This window comes from Thalassophryne amazonica, chromosome 19 (assembly GCF_902500255.1).
Source record: "Thalassophryne amazonica chromosome 19, fThaAma1.1, whole genome shotgun sequence".
Lineage (NCBI taxonomy): Eukaryota > Metazoa > Chordata > Actinopteri > Batrachoidiformes > Batrachoididae > Thalassophryne > Thalassophryne amazonica.
Genome location: NC_047121.1, coordinates 45552849 through 45570619, shown reverse-complemented (window position 1 = coordinate 45570619; position 17771 = coordinate 45552849). Strand labels below are relative to the sequence as shown.

Genomic DNA, 17771 nt, shown 5'->3' with positions numbered 1-17771 from the left:
CTGACGGATTGTTTGTTGCTGTGACGCCACTCTGAACTTCACACGGTTGTATACGCTTCTTTTATTTCTGTTTAACACTCTTCTGGTTATTAATTGTATCTACTCTGAACGTTATTTAGCAACAGTCCTATTGTGGATCGCTAGCAGTTAGCATTCGCTAGCTAGGTCGACCCCTCCCCTCTCCGTTGTTACTTTTTATAGCCGTTTCTTTTTTACCCATATAATACTTCTGTTTGTTTTTCAGTCGAACTGCTGTGAATTTTAAGTAATTATTTTACTCCTGTGTAAAATCTTAGGAGCGGCTAGCATTTTCGCTCGCGGTTAGCTTGCGTTAGCTATTTCGGACCCCCGTCATCATTTTTTCATTTTATTTTCTTACACTCCTGTTAGTTAATTAACTGTTTAGTGTATTTTATAGCTGCTGCTTTTTTACCTGTTTAATACTTCTGTTAGTTTTTCAGTGTAACTGCTGTGGAGTGGTTAGCTCGTGTTTGCTTGGCTACATTCTTGAATTTCTTAGTGCACAAACTACACTACTAATTCTACTTTACACCCTCTGTAAATCCTGCGTGATGCTGGAAGACAGGGTGGCTCTCTTAGAGAGCCGTGTCCGTACATTAGAGCAGCTTCTTAGCTCAGTGGAGTTAGATGTTACAGGCACTCCAGATGAGGTTAGTGTTGGGCCGGCTAGCGAGCCCATTAGCATCAGCCTAGAAACGCCGGCTGTGGAGGACGGCTTTCGGACTGTGGCTAGGCGGAGGAAGCCCCGTAGGGCTTGGTGCCCGGTTGTAGCACCCCGATCACACTCGCCAGTGCAAACTGTGAATCGGTTCTCCCCCTTGGATTTGCCTGATGTGAATTCTCTGAGCCCACAAGTGACTTCCACTCCTGTCTCCAGGCCGAAACACCGGACTTTAGTGATAGGGGATTCTATCACCCGCAAAGTCAGGTTACAGACACCGGCTGATGTTAAATGTATTCCTGGGGCCAGAGCTCCCAACAATGCATCTCATCTTAGGGTGCTGATGCTGCAGAAGGGAAGACAGACGAAGGAACATGACATGAGATATAGTCACATAGTTATTCACGTTGGCACCAATGATATCAGGATGAAGCACTCAGAGGTCACAAAAATGGACATAGAGAGGACTTGTGACCTTGCCAGAAAGATGTGTCGGCATCGATTAATAGTCTCTGGTCCCCTCCCCTCCCGGGGTACTGATGAGGCATTTAGCAGGCTGACATCGTTAAATAGGTGGCTGGTGCAGTTTTGCAGACAACAAGGCTTTAGCTTTATTGATAACTGGCCTTCATTCTGGGGCCACCGTGCTTGCTGATGCCGGACAGCCTCCACCCTACTGGGGAAGGCGTCGCCATCTTGTCTGCGAACACAGATAGAGCTCTACAGGGAGGGTAACATTAGGAATCTACAGCAGGCCACGGAGCAAGTGATTAGAGACCCTGCAAGGCTTATGACAAATGTGGGTGTGGAATCCATTAGCTTAGTGGGGAATTTAGTGCAGAAAATCCACTATGGTGATAGTGCAGTTTATCTGCCAGGGAGGGAATTTCAACAAGTTGAGACTGTGGCCTGCTTCCGTAGTCCTGTCCATAAAAATCATAGAGGGATATACTTTCCAAAATTAATACCCATTACTATATTGCATGATGTTGAAATTGAGGATGGCCCAGTGGTTGTTCCAGCAATAGCAAAGATTTTGTGTCTGCTATCCAAAAACAACCACCCGTAAACCCAAACAGTTCAACTGTCAACCCCACTGAGGTCCTTAGACTGGGTCTCATTAACATAAGATCACTGTCCTCAAAATCATTGTTGATCAATTATCTAATTATTGACCATCACAGATATGATTGGGCCTATGTGAAACCTGGCTTAAACCTACAGCTGCCCTCCCCTTAAATGAAGCCTGCCCACCAGCATATACATTTAGTCACGTCCCTCGTGATGCGAAGCAAGGCAGGGGTGTTACAAATATCACTCGTTTGAGCATCTGATTCTCCGCTCTGCACAAGCACACATTGCCAAGGTCAGAAGAATAAAAATCAGTCGTATTACTTTGTCACTGTATATAGGCCTCCTGGCCCATATTCTGAATTCTTAGATGAATTTGGTGCGTTCATCTCTAACTTGTCAACTAGTGTAGATAACATTTTAATCATTGGTGACTTTAACATTCATATAATTAAGCCTTCTGATTCCCTCTGCAAATCATTTATGGAAATTGTGGATGCATTAGGATTTCGGCAATGCATTCGGGATTCGACGCACATTAGTGGAAATACCCTGGATCTGGTTCTCGCACGTGGTATTGCTGTCACGAATATTGACATCATGCCTCTTACATCAGTGGTGTCTGATCACTCACTTATTAAGTTTACAGTTTCGCTGCCGTGTTTAGGGAACAACAACCTTATATATCATTACGGCGATGCATCAACTCCTCAACTAAGACTGAACTCAAAGCTAGACTGCCTGATGTCTTAGCTTCACATTTGACAAATACCCAGTCAGTAAAGACTTGTGGATATTTTAAACTCAGTGCTCAAAACTACACTCGACATGATTCCACCACCTGTGATAAAACCACGCTCCCCCAAATCAGTCACCTTGGTTCAATGATTATCTGCGTGACCTCAAGCATAAAGCAAGAGGTCAAGAACGGAAATGGCGTCGTTCAAAATTAGTATTCACCTTGCGTGGCGTGATGCCATCTTAGACTACAAGCATGCATTATTGGCTACAAAGCGGACTTACTACTCTGATTTGATCAACAAAAACAAGCATAACTCAAAGTTCTTGTTCGACACGGTGGCAACACTTATGCATGGACAACCACCTGTAGTTCGCGCTCCTTTTACAGCACAAGATTTCCTGGATTACTATGGGAAGAAAATAGAAGAAATCAGGTTAAACATATCCCGGCATGCCTTAACCCAGCCACACCCTGCTATTGAGGTGGGCGCCACTACTGAGGTATTACCTAGATTTACAGAATTTGATAGTATCTCACTAGGCATGCTGACAAAACTCGTAATGTCAACAAAAAGCACAACCTGTTTATTTGATCCTATACCAACAAAACTGTTTAAGGACCTGTGGCCCACTCTTGGGCCGACTGTGCTGGAAATGATTAATCTTTCTTTAACTTCTGGATCTGTTCCTAAATGTTTCAAATCTGCAGTGATTAAACCATTACTTAAGAAACCTAATCTCGACCCTAGTGTATTGACAAACTATCGGCCGATATCAAATCTATAATTTTTCTCTAAAATTCTGGAAAAAGTGGTGTCACGGCAGCTCGTAGACTATATTACTGAGAATAATCTCTTTGAGCCACTGCAGTCTGCTTTTAGAAAATATCATTCCACAGAGACAGCTCTCACTAAAGTGGTGAATGATCTTCTGCTTACAATGGATTCAGACACCACTATGGTTCTGTTGCTGTTAGATCTCAGTGCTGCATTTGATACAGTGGATCATCATATTCTACTTGATAGGCTGGAAAATCATTTTGGGATTACTGGGCGTGCCCTTGTATGGCTGACGTCATACTTAACCAGTCATTCTCACTGTGTTTTGTACAGTAACACTACCTCTAACCTTAGTGACATGAAATTTGGGGTTCCACAGGGGTCTGTCTTAGGCCCCCTGCTTTTCTCCCTTTATATAGCACCCCTTGGGCACATATTGCGGCATTTTGGGATTACCTTTCACTGCTATGCAGATGATAGTTATACATGCCGATAACTGCTGGTAATCTCGTTCACATAAAATCCTTAGAAGATTGCGTTGCAGCAGTGAGAAGCTGGATGTCTAGAAACTTCCTACTTTTAAACTCTGATAAGACTGAAATGATGGTTCTTGGTCCAGTGAGACATCGACATCAATTTGACCAGCTAACGTTCAGCCTCGGCTCGTGTGTCGTACATCACACTGACAAAGTGAGGAACCTTGGGGTAATTTTTGATCCTTTGTCCTTTGGCCTCCACATTAAAAATATTACTAGGACTGCTTTCTTCCACCTGCGAAATATAGCGAAGATTCGTCCCATCCTGTCTATGGCTGATGCTGAGACCCTGATCCATGCATTTATCTCAGCTAGATTGGACTATGCAATGTTCTATTTTCTGGTTTACCGCAATCTAGCATTAGGGATCAATTGGTTCAAAATGCTGCAGCCAGACTTTTGACACGAAGCAGAAAGTTCGACCACATTACACCCATTTTGGCATCCCTTCACTGGCTTCCTGTTCCAGTGAGATCAGATTTTAAGGTTCTGCTACTAACTTATAAAATTATTCATGGACTGGCACCTCCCTACCTAGCTGACCTAATTAAACCTTACTTACCGGCCCAAGCTTTACGTTCTCAGGGTGCAGGACTACTTTGTGTCCCTAAGGTGAATAAGAAGTCTGTGGGTCACAGAGCTTTCTCTTATCGTGCCCCTGTTCTGTGGAATGATCTCCCTGCATCAATAAAAGTCAGTCAGTCAGATTCTGTGGAGATTTTCAAGTCCAGACTTAAGACGCACTTATTTTCCCTTTCATATGGCTAGCATACTGGTACAGTTTTGTTTTACGCTTTTTACTCTTTTAATTCATTTATTAGTAATTGGAGCGGGCTGCGGCCTCAACTTTACCTTAATTCTGGGTCTTTTAGTAAAGTTTAGGGCTAGTGGCCGGCGATCAGCTTAGTACTTCTCTGTTTTCCTTGTTGTTTAATGATGGGCGTTGTATTCGTGTTGGTGATCCTCCTGTCCTGTGCGCCAATAGAATTTCTTGTATATCCGTCCGTGAATTGTTCTGTGAATTGTTCTGTAATTTATGTTTGTAGCATGACCCAAGCAGAGGGTCACCCCTTTGAGTCTGGTCTGCTTGAGGTTTCTTCCTCAGAGGGAGTTTTTCCTTACCACTGTTGCTCTGGGGGTTGGCAAGGTTAGACCTTACCTGTGTGAAGCGCTTTGAGGCAACTCTGTTGTGATTTGGCACTATATAAATGAAAATAAATTGAAAATGATATATATATATATATATATATATATATATTTTTTTTTAGAAAGCAGATTAATGGCAACAGGTAAACCAAAGAATGCATCCAAAAATTTAATCCAAAATACAATGCAAATTTTTTAGGCAGAAATTTATTTGTCACTTTTTAACTGAAAAAAATATAAACTATATTTACGTAAGTTTAATTAACTATAAATTGCTAAGGTACTAAAACTTTAACGATTTAATTTTTGAAAAATATTTCATTTAAGTTGGCAAACTCAAATGGTTGAAGGCAATCGGTTTCCTCAAATGGTTCGAGTTCAACTAACTCATTGGGTTTTACAGTGTATGATGCCGTTAATGTCACCAAAATACACATTTTGAAAATGACATTTTTTTTCCCAGTTTCACTGCGTCACATTGATTACCTAGACTGCTGCAGCCTGTGATAAGTTATTTTATTGCACCACAGTGTTTTAAAAGCAAAAAACACAGATGTTTAGACCTCATAATAAAAAAAGATCTTTCCACACTGTGGAGCAGGTAGCTAATTGGATAAGGAGCTGGCCTACCAATATGCAGACATGGGTTTGAAGCCCACTCATGCAACCTGTCTGTGTCCTTGGACAGGACACTTACAGTAATTTACACTGTCTCAGTCCCCCCAGCTGTAAATGAGTACCAGCCATGGATGGGGAAGTAACCTGCACTAGTCTGATGGCCCACCTAGGGGGAGTCGTAGACTCTCATGTGTTTGACACTACGGAATGTGGAGATAAGCACCGGTACAAACAGGTCTCAGGGCTGATATAGGACTTACTTACTAGAGTATATGGTAGACTCTCAAAAATATTTCCTGCTACGACAAAAACAAAAATCCAACAACATATATAATATTTTGCACATCTGTCTATCACCAGATGCCAGTTTGTCCAGGCTGGGCCCCATCTCTTGCCCAATGACTGCTGGGATAGGCTCCACCCCCTGTGGCATGTAATTGGAATAAGCTGGTACAGAAAATGAAATAATGAATGAATGCTGTACAATCTGTCATTTTCAACAAAAAACATTTGCTCACATGACAAAGAAAAAGATTTTAAAAGATCCAATAACAGACAATATTTCACACATTTGCTTTACAAACTGTCATTGGCAACAAAACTATTCGTGTCAAAATTTATCGTCCTGCCATGTCTGTCAGAAAAATGGTTCAATGCTTTTTTCCATACCTGTCTCTACTTTCAAAATCATTTTCCTCACTGGACCCCAGCAGTAAGGGCGAGATGGGAACAAGGGAAGAAGAGAAGGTTAGGGTAAATGGATGTATTGGGGGATGAATGAGTGAAATGGAGAAAAACAATCTGGGGTGTTATAAATAACACTGATGAGGTGAGCTAGCATTGATTCACAGTGCAGTTGAAAAGTGGGTGGTCCTGCTACGGCGTAATTGCCAGTCATGTGCACGAAGATGCAGCTTCATCTAAATGTGGTCTGAGTCTCATTAGAGTTTGAGAGGTTGAAAATACAGCAGCTATCCGAGGTGATGGAACTGGATGTGGAATGCACACACAAAAGGATTCGAAAGACAAAGCGCTGCAATTAACAGTCCAATGTAAAGAATTACATACACGGCAAAAGACATTACTCACGGATTTCACCAGCCTGGTCTTGAAGGAACCTATCCAGGATCAAACGAGCCATCAATGCAGGAGACAGGTCCACCTTCACATCAATTCAACAAGAAATAGAGAATTAGACCAATGGGAAGTGTGGTGTTAAGGGTAAGTCACTTTCATAGGCAGGTATCCCAGAAAATCACAGCCCACAACTGTGACAAACCGGCATGCAATCTGGTGACATTGCATGCCGGTCCAGCACAGTATTATGATATAATGCTTTTGCCCCCCCCCCCCAAAAAAAATGCCACAGCATCACCATAACATAATATGTAGCATAACCGTGGTACTTACGGAAAACCTCTCAGTGACGTTACGACAAGGGGTCCACGGAAATGCAAAGGATTACCAAAGTATTTATTTCAAATATCATGATGGGAGTGGGGTGGTGGTGTTTTCTTAAAAATTCCACCAATGGAATGTCCTCGTTCAACATGGTTTTCACCAATGTTTTCCAAGGTAAGAATAAGGTTACAAAGGGGACTTGAGGTCATCTCAAAACTCAGGTACAGTGAAAATTTAATTGTTCTCTGGAGAAAAGTGCCATTTACAAATCTTCAGACCAAGTCCCACATTTCCTGTCTACACCAGCATGGTGTATTTCAAAGATCTTCAGAAATAAAAGACTAAAATCATAGTCGGCCATTAGCTGATGTCAGATAATCATGACTGTAATAGTTCTAAATGATATTACTACATTTCCAAACCTTGACCCAACTTTTCAGAATCCAAGTGCAAATTGGTCTTTGAAAGCCATACTGTGCAATAACCTTTCCCCCAGGAACAACAGATCACCTATTATGCAGCCACATTACCCGGCTGAATTGCCTTCATCTCTGTCAAATCAAAGCTTGTAGTCTCTCAACTCATATGAAAAAGCTGCACAATCTGTGCTCAGCCTAGAGACAATGGAGAGCTTTAATCATAGTACAAGCACCAAGGCAGAAGTGCAAGAAACAAAAGGCCACACCAGAGGGACAGTGGGCAATGAAATCCTTAATAAGAAGGATAAAACTCACAGGTTTTATAATTAGGTGCAGAGTTTTTCAAACACAGACACCTCAAGACGTTTGGGATGTTTTTGGTCCAAGTGTAGGCAAAAAGCCTCTTAAGAGTAAGAAATAACTAATAAAAGTGTATATGACTGCATTTCGATCAATACAGCACTTTCCCCACGCATAATGGGTGTCACTAATGTAATTAGTGGTGTGCATCTGTCCCTTATAAAACAATACAATATGTATCTAGATACATGAGTTACATTACACTTCAGGAACAGTATTTAGTATGATGTAATGATTTGATACAATATGATGTAATACAATACAATTCTTTGTTCAATGCAGTTATTCAATTTCCATGATAAATGGTAAATGGACTGCATTTATATAGTGCTTTTCCATCTGCATCAGGCACTCAAAGCATTTTACAAATAATGGCTCACGTTCACCCTGATGTGAGGGTGCTGCAATACAAGGTACTCACACCGGGGGCAACTAGGGGATTAAGGCCCTTGCCCAAGGGCCTTTAGTCATTTTTTCCAGTCAGGCTTGGATTTGAACTGAGGATCCTCTGGTCTCAAGCCCAACACTTGAACCACTAGACCAGGGGTAGGCAACCTGTTCCAGAAAGAGCCATGAGGGTGCAGGTTTTCTTTGCAGCCACTGACTCCACCAGGTGATTTCACTGATTAACTGATTCCATCTGCTCAAAGTGATATTAATCAGTAAAATCACCTGGTGGAGTCAGTGGCTGCAAAGAAAACCTGCACCCTCATGGCTCTTTCTGGAACAGGTTGCCTACCCCTGCACTAGACCATTACCTCCCATGATGAATGAGAATAAGCCAAAAGTGGCATTGTTCACCTTCAAATACATGTTTCAAGAAAAACTAGGGACCTAGGGAGGTTTTTAATTACTGTGCTGGAGCACAATGGCACTGCCTCTGCATCTGTTTTGATCACCACTGGGGGCAGCACCACATATAGCAAGAGAAAGTAAAGCATAGAAAAACCCCAGAAGCAGAAGACTGCTATTGCTAGCATAGCATAACTTTGACATTCTGATCCGGTATAACCGTATTAAACCATGAACTGAACATGAACTTCAAACAGGTACATTAATCAATTATACTAATTACGACTATCGGCCATGGTGATTTTGTTTTTGCTTTGCAGGCAGAGTTACCATTCTTGTTACCAGTCTAATGAGCACCAAACAATGAAATTTTGCAAGTTTGAAGACAGAGAAACAACATTAATTCAACCAATATGTAACACTAAAGTCAAGTCATCAATGATCGTTTATCATACATTTAGATGGATTCAGGGGTCCGTGTATCGATGTAGTCATACAACCCCTGGCAATAATTATGGAATCACAGGCCTCGGAGGATGTTCATTCAGTTGTTTAATTTTGTAGAAAAAAGCAGATCAGGCATGACACAAAACTAAAGTCATTTCAAATGGCAACTTTCTGGCTTTAAGAAACACTATAAGAAATCAGGGAAAAAAAACTGTGGCAGTCAGTAATGGTTACTTTTTTAGACCAAGCAGAGGGAAAAAAATATGGAATCACTCAATTCTGAGGAATAAATTATGGAATCACCCTGTAAATTTTCATCCTCAAAACACCTGCATCAAATCAGATCTGTTCGTTAGTCTGCATCTAAAAAGGAGTGATCACACCTTGGAGAGCTGTTGCACCAAGTGGACTGACATGAATCATGGCTCCAACACGAGAGTTGTCAATTGAAACAAAGGAGAAGATTATCAAACTCTTAAAAGAGGGTAAATCATCACGCAATGTTGCAAAAGATGTTGGTTGGTCACAATCAGCTGTGTCTAAACTCTGGACCAAATACAAACAACATGGGAAGGTTGTTAAAGGCAAACATACTGGTAGACCAAGGAAGACATCAAAGCGTCAAGACAGAAAACTTAAAGCAATATGTCTCAAAAATCGAAAATGCACAACAAATGAGGAACGAATGGGAGGAAACTGGAGTCAACGTCTGTGACCGAACTGTAAGAAACCGCCTAAAGGAAATGGGATTTACATACAAAAAAGTTAAACAAAAGCCATCATTAAGACATAGGGTCAATGTCATGGCCTGCAAATAGTCCGGATCTTAATCCAATTGAAAATCTTTGGTGGAAGTTGAAGAAAATGGTCCATGACAAGGCTCCAACCTGCAAAGCTGATCTGGCAACAGCAATCAGAGAAAGTTGGAGCCAGATTGATGAAGAGTACTGTTTGTCACTCATTAAGTCCATGCCTCAGAGAGTGCAAGCTGTTATAAAAGCCAGAGGTGGTGCAACAAAATACTAGTGATGTGTTGGAGCGTTCTTTTGTTTTTCATGATTCCATAATTTTTTCCTCAGAATTGAGTGAGTCCATATTTTTTTCCCTCTGCTTGGTCTAAAAAAGTAACCGTTACTGACTGCCACAATTTTTTTTCCTGATTTCTTATAGTGTTTCTTAAAGCCAGAAAGTTGCCATTTGAAATTACTTTAGTTTTGTGTCATGTCTATGATCTGCTTTTTTTCTACAAAATTAAACAACTGAATGAACATCCTCCGAGGTCGGTGATTCCATAATTTTTGCCAGGGGTTGTATCTGTTACTTTAAAAACAACTTTGAATTCATACCGGTTGATTGTTATGCCCATAGTTCAAATCACTAATTATATAAATATAAGCTACAGCTATTCCAAGAATATTTGTTTGAAAAAACACACATCACAAAATGTTCTAAATGTAAGGACACATAGATTTAAAATTAAACCAACGGCATTGAGTAAAACCATTTTTCAGAGCATTAAATTTCAGGTCTGTCTCAACAATGCAAAGTGCAAATGAAGAGATGCAATGAGTCATTCACAAATTTAGCAGTTACTCGCTAAATTTCATCACTTCTTCAGTTTTGCAGGGAATTAAAACATTGCTCCAAGAATTTGCCATTCAGAGCGAGCTTGTTATTAAACACAATGTTCCTGCAGCCAAAGACCAGTTTTCCCTCTTGTTAGCATAATTGGGGACCAAAAGTGAATTTGCCCTCAGCTTGTAGTGAGAACGGTGCGTTTCATCTTTTCTCTGATGCTTCCTGGGAACGCTGGAAGCAGAGAGGCTTCTGTCGAGACAATGTCTGTTTCCTGGCAGTAGGATTTGTTAACATCTCCATAATATTATGAGAGCGCCTTGTAAAAAGGCTAATCTTGCCTATAGTAATTAAGGGATGAGCACAAAATTTATTTCTTCATAAACACCAATGATAGTTAGCTCTATTAGCCTACAGCTAGCTCAGTCTTTTCATCGATGCGCTTCACTTTCTCTCTCCATTGACTCTTTTCTAAATAATTTCCTTTCTGTGCATATTGGCCCACATCCCATTCATACCTTTGGATAACCAGAGAGCATCAGACTCCCAGTAACCTGCACCAGGGCTGGCACATGAAAAATGACAACATTACCAGAACTGGCCCAGCCTGAATAAGGACCAACTGATTAGTTCAGGTACTTGCCTCTCCCTAATTTTCATATTAATCATAAATCCATCTCCATTGTAAAGTCAGACTGCAACATATCATGACTTCAGCATGTGACTAAGATTCACAGGACCTTGAACTCCTGCTGAAAATGATTAGCATTCTGGAAAAACTTAACTGACCTTCACATGAAGCTTAATAACCATTAGAAAAAAGCAAGTCCAGGATTAAGAACAGAGACTTATGGGGGGGGTTATACCACAATGTTACTCACAATCCTGTGTTACAGATATACTGTCTCATAAAGCAATGAAACTACATCAATTAGAAGTTTAGGAGACCGTGAGTGCTTGGTTTAAATGTTAAGTAGCATATTAAAATGACAGTTAAATGGTTCATAGACAGTTATCTCTGAGCTGAATTTAATCCTTTTTTTTGGGGGGGGGGGGGGGGGGGGGGATCATGTGTCAATTAAATGGAGAATGAATAATGCCAGTTAGCTTTGAGGTGTCACTGATGCGTGTGAAGTACTCTGATTTTAGATTAAGAGACCCTCAAATCTTCTTGCCTCGACTAAACGCCAATAAAAAAATTAAATCAGCATTTAAAGGTTTTTGAAAAGGTTACAGAGTGTATTCTAGTAACCAAAATATGAGATTACAATGCTAACAACGTATTTAAATGAAAAATATTTAAATAAAAGCATGTATCCGACGCACCAAGCGGATACAAAGACTACACAATAACCTAAAAGGACATTTTACCAATTAAGTAGTAAGATTTTAACTGAATAATTTACTTATCATGAAACTATCTTCCATTTGTGCTTTGTGCCCAAGATAGCTAGAATTTAACTTGGCACATGCTTAACAGTTAAAAAATTAATTTGAAGAAAAGGTTTTCATTTCAAGACCCTGCACATGCACTAAGGACCTTAGCCATAGATATAATGGTAACTATCTGTGCCCTCCTACAATATAAAATATTTTCTCTAAAGTATTCAAAGACACTTACACCAGACTACAAATCCTACTCTGCCCTGCTAAACTAAACAACCGATGAAGTGACGAAAGCGGGAATTAACCGTTGACCCTGCCCTCACCTGTCTGCAGTTTGAAGTAACTGTTCTTGAACTACAATTTGGAAAATTGCATAATAAAGCAAGAAAAGTATTTTCACATCTGCTTAATGGGGGTAAACACTAATTAAAGTAAATAATTGATAATAGGACAGCCCATTTTACCAATTGTGATAATCACTAGCAGGCAGGGGAGAAAATGTATAACTGCTGTCATCTTTGTGATTGGCAATTTTAACCTCCATCTATATAAACATAAGACTTGGGTGAAAAATATTATTAAAATGGAAAAAAGGGGAAAATATTGTTTCGCAGTTACCTCATTGGCCATATCCAGCAAGACCGGAGCAGTGGGATGTGCCTTTGTTTCACTCAGATACCTTCATGAAAACAAAGAACAGTTGTTTCAAAAAAAAGAAGAAGAACAAGGAGAAAGAAAAAAAAAAAGACAGCCCACAAAGGCAGACAGAAGGGTCGAGACGACCAGATTAGGCTAGCCAAGACATGCTAATGTCCCTGATGACTTTGCCCTAGGTGGCATATGGCAGGGACTGTGCGGTTAAACCAGCAGTGCTTGAAAAGCTTCAAATTTCCTTGAAGCCAGACAGCATGTTATAGTTAGTTAACCCCTGCCGCCTAAAAAGGCTGTTTTTCCCTCGCTAGCTAAAACGGCAGCTCCCGTTATATCGTACTGAGATCATTTCTGAGGTTTGTTGTTATAAGTAGATTAGAAGTGCATTATCCAGCCTTGTTTCCCCTAGAACAATGGCTTAATAAGGTAGATAAAGGCTAATTGCAATATGCAACAAAGCTTCCCCTGTAGCCTGTTTTTTTAAAGCCCCATTTACTGAATTACACATAATCAGCCCATCATAAGCCTGTGCAATGCAAAAGTCCAGTGGCTGGTAACTGGTTATATATTTATATCCTGCTTCCAATTTGAGATGGAGAACAGGGCATTAGCTTAGCAGGTGCAAGTGGAGGTCTGGAATGAATCCTGAGGGAGGTAATTTGTTTGGCTGAGATGATAAGTCACAGTGGCCTAACTATTCACATACGACCTCAGCAAGAAATTCACTCAGAGTGAGAAAAGACCAAAAAAAAAAAGATGGGAGACAGGAGTGATGAAGATGACATGAGATAAAGTCAGAAGACACAAAAGAAATGAAGCATTCAAGAGTAATTTATTACCTTTGGTAGTAGCTTTCAATTACATCTGGAGCATGGTGTCTGGCTACTGTTCTTTTGGTTCTTTTCTGTCACAAAGAACACATCTTTCAGTAACAACAATTATCCTAATACCAATATTTCTGTCACTGCATATTCTGTAAATCTTGTGCATTTCTGTTTCATTTGTATGGCCAAATCAGTCTGGTCTGCATGAGATTTCTTCCTATATTAAAAGAAAGAAAGAAAGAAAGAAAGAAAGAAAGAAAATGGGGGCATTTTCCTTTACTGCTGTCACCAATGTCATGGAGCAGGGGTGGTGTGTGTGTGTATATATGTGTGTGTGTGTGTGTGTGTGTGTGTGTGTGTGTGTGTGTGTGTATATGTATGTATGTTTGGGGGGGGTAAGGTCTATTATACACCTTACTTGTGTATAGCACGTTGAGGCAACATGTGATTTGGCACTGTGAACAATACAAACAATTGATCAATATGAATTAATTTCCACAATATATTGTGCAGAGAGATAGATAGTTTTCTCAGCCCACCTAATTAAAATGCATATTTTTAAATCCTGGGCTTATCTTTCATTTGCTAGATCAGAATGTGCCAATCTCATTTGGGGTGGGTACCAACAAAGTTTGTCAAGCTAGGTAAAAGTACCCCACTGTACAAGCAATTAATCATTTCAAGATCATTTGGAAATTAAGGTGAAATGGGATACATAAATGTGCAAAGCATATTTTTAATGCTCACTTTTGCTATTTTTTTTAAATCATCTTACTCCTGGTAACAGCTGATGTACTGTATACCCAGTGTAAAGTGTACATCTTGTTGGGAAACACTCCTCTGCACCAGCAAGGGATCTTAGGTCATAGCTATTTAATTTCAATAAGTTTGCTCAGGGTCAAAGTGTGCCAAGGCAACCTTGTTCAGCCCCCACTGCCCCACGACACATTCACTCAAACCTTGTATTTATTTCCCCTTTTTCGATCAAACAGTGACCCTATTCCAGATTCTACACGCTGACATTTCCATGCAATTCAATTGCCCTCCTCGCTCAGATGGAGGAACACGGGATAAGAGAGGAAGCCCATTGGTTAAAAAACAACTTATTTAAAAACTACTACACACAAAAATAATGTAATTCCACAGAGACAGGCAGTGTGACTGACACCTGTCAGGGGAATGATAAATGACTCCATTTTCTGCCTGTGCTGCCTTCTGCCACTGGCGGCAGCGGCCATTTATCATCATCCGCTGTCAGCCGTGGAAAGCAGCAGTGACAGTGCGAGTCAGCAAACATTTAGCACACGCAGCTGCACTACACGGGGAAATTATTATTGTCAGAATAATAATGGTTTAGCATAATTTATTACAGGTCCACCAAATAAGCAGGGGCTAGATGTTATTAGACAGATGGATGGGAAGGCTTGGCAGACATCCACCGAGGCTCAAGCAGGCAAGGCCCTCAACGGGAACGCGAGGAAGAGGGAGGGTGGGGGTGGGAGCTGAAATAAATGGGGGGTATGGTTGGGGAGGCATCCTCCAAACCAATCAGAGAGCTGGCAGTTCAATTACAAAGAAATAAAGGGACATTCATCATTCAATTAGGCACCTGTCAAGGCTCACAAAGGAAGAAAACTTCTAACCTGGTACTCCAGGGAGAAGATGCTCAGAAGAGTGGACTGCGAGTGACTGGAACAAATAAAAGAAGGACAAAGTTAATTACCAGAGTGCATTGCACAGAGACAAAGGGATAGGAGGCGAGGGGGTGGGGGGCTTCAAAGCTGGGGCCAGCTGCCCTGTAATCTAAAAGAACATGAAAACAAGTGTGGCAAAGTTGTTCCAGATGAACACCTCTGACAAAGGATTCCTGCCAGAAAGCCATTGGTGGTGGATAAAAGAGGGAGGTTGTGTGTGGCATCTTTGCCTTTCGCTCATTTATACATGGAATACAATCTTGGTAAAACTGGTAAGTTGACCAAATTTAATATGAATGATGAGAGATGAACATAATTTGTGCAAATAATGGATTCAATCATGATAGCTGAGATACACTGTGCCACTGAGGTAATGCTTTGCAAAAAAATGTGACCACTGTGTGTATATGAACAACAGAAAGTTTTCCTGCCTGCATATGGCGGTACTGAAGCCTTCCCATTGCAGTTGCTGGATGTTGAAAATAGAAACTTGCACTGCAGGAAGCTGGGAGTCCCTTAAGTCAGGCAATTTCATTGGTTGCAATAAACTACAAACATCTCCAGCTCAAGTCAACGTCAAACACCTAGCTAAGAGCTGAACCTGGTAAACGGGTAGGTCTGACATGGACTTGGGTCATGGTCTATATCCCTACCGAAGCCCTACAGCATCCTCTGACAAACATTTTTTTAAGATGTGACAGATATTACTCAATTGGATCTGTACCAAATCAAACAGTAAAAGTACACAATCTCACACACACAACTTTCATGGTGGTCTGCACTGATATTGTGTCCCCACATTGCATACTCATTCATGCTCAATTGAGAAATTTAAATGGGAAGTTTCATTACAAGTCACCTGCAAATTCTGATGAGAAGCCAAAATACCCAAACTGCATTGAAACCCACATCCACACAGGCCTTCTATGTCATTCACAATATGTCATAAAATAATAAGGGTGTGACAATACACTCAGCAAGAAAATGCACAATACTGGGTTCACAAGAACAAGATATTTTTATGCATCAAACGTTTTGTGAAAACTTCAATGGTGAAATGACTGGAAAATCGTCTCTTTTTTTTGACTGTCAAATTGCTAAAAAATGCGGGTACATTTTGAAATGTTTTGACTAATAATCCTAATAAATGTCACTTCAGTCCTACTTTCTGACTACGAACCATCATATTTACTCAATCTAACAGCAGAATGTAGTGCAGATAGATTCTTCAATGTGGGTGAAAAGTTTTGCTTCGTCCGATTTATATTTTCAAAAGGTGCTGCAGTGATGACAAACCTTTCGGAAAAGATTTTCAAAATAAAGAGCTCAGAACAGCTTATGTATATGTTGGGAAAAAAGGATATCAGAAGTGCCAGCATCTCCCACCACAAGATGGCTTTTCACCTCAATGAGAAATATCATCACCTTTGAATAACACACTCCTATAAAATAAGTGACGTAAAATAATCAAGTGAACTGTAAACAAACAAACAAACAAGTAATTGCAATCACTGATTCCTGTCTTCTGGCTCAGTCTGCCAACAGGCCTTGATACAACCCCAAGTCAACCCCTGGAATAATTTGACAATTTGTGATACCATAACCAATCAAGGACATCAACTTGTCTTCTCGTAATGTGACTTTTGCAGGTCAGAGCAGACAACAGCTAATGCTTGAATTAAACTCTCTGAGGTTTGACCCATTATTCCCATGAGGCCTATCAAATGTAATTACAGAGTACAGTTACAAAAAGAGCAAAATTCTGATGAAAGAGGGACTGCAAAGAAGCAGTTAGAGGGGGGGGGGGAATCTCATCTCAGTCTTAATTTACAATGAAGTCTGGGAACAGAGGGGCCACAGCAATTAAGTAGACTATTATATGGTCAACTGTCAACATGTGGACACTTAGGAGGGAAGAAAAAAAAAAAAAAATTCTTTCACACTTGGACCTTGCACCTGAGCATTTCAACAACATTGCAGCCTCACTGTTGGCATGGGACTGTCATGATCCCCCTGGTGGAACATCTGTTAAGTTTTAAATGGATTACTCTGTATAATGAGAATGATTACTGCCCAATTGCTAAGTCTATACCCTGTTAACTTTAAAAGGCACACAAACTGCTCTTAACATCTAAGAAAACATGCCTGCTTCAAACACTTAGCAATTTAGGAACTTTTGTTTTCTTTTTGCCTCAGTTTTTGCTGATGCCAGAATTCACAAAACTGCATAAAATAACAAGGCCAAACTATCCAAACACGTCCACCCTGCCCTGCGCCCCCCCCCCACCCCCACCCCACACACACACACCAAAAAAAGATTGAGATTCACAGACTTTAAAACAGAAAAAGTCAAGTGATTCATCAGGACAACTGGATCCAAACTAAAGCGCAACTGATACATGATACTGATTTTGATATTTACAACCCCAATTCCAATGAAGTTGGGACGTTGTGTAAAATGTAAATAAAAACAGAATACAATGATTTGCAAATCCCCTTAACCTATATTCAACTGAATATACCACAAAGACAAGATATTAAGGTTTCAAACTGATAAACTTTATTGTTTTGTGCAAATATTTGCTCATTTTGAAATAGATGCCTGCAACGTGTTTCAAAAAAGTTGGGACAGTGTTATGTTTACCACTG

General features: G+C 40.4%; 1 protein-coding gene across 1 annotated transcript in view; it reads right to left on the bottom strand.

Moving 5' to 3' along the window:
- cdin1 (CDAN1 interacting nuclease 1) overlaps window positions 1-17771 on the bottom strand; it is a 151928-nt gene that overhangs the window by 108774 nt on the left and 25383 nt on the right. Inside the window, 4 exon segments of the mRNA XM_034159540.1 lie at window positions 6663-6735; window positions 12572-12632; window positions 13444-13508; window positions 15072-15117. Of these exon segments, the coding sequence (XP_034015431.1) occupies window positions 6663-6735; window positions 12572-12632; window positions 13444-13508; window positions 15072-15117 (245 nt within the window).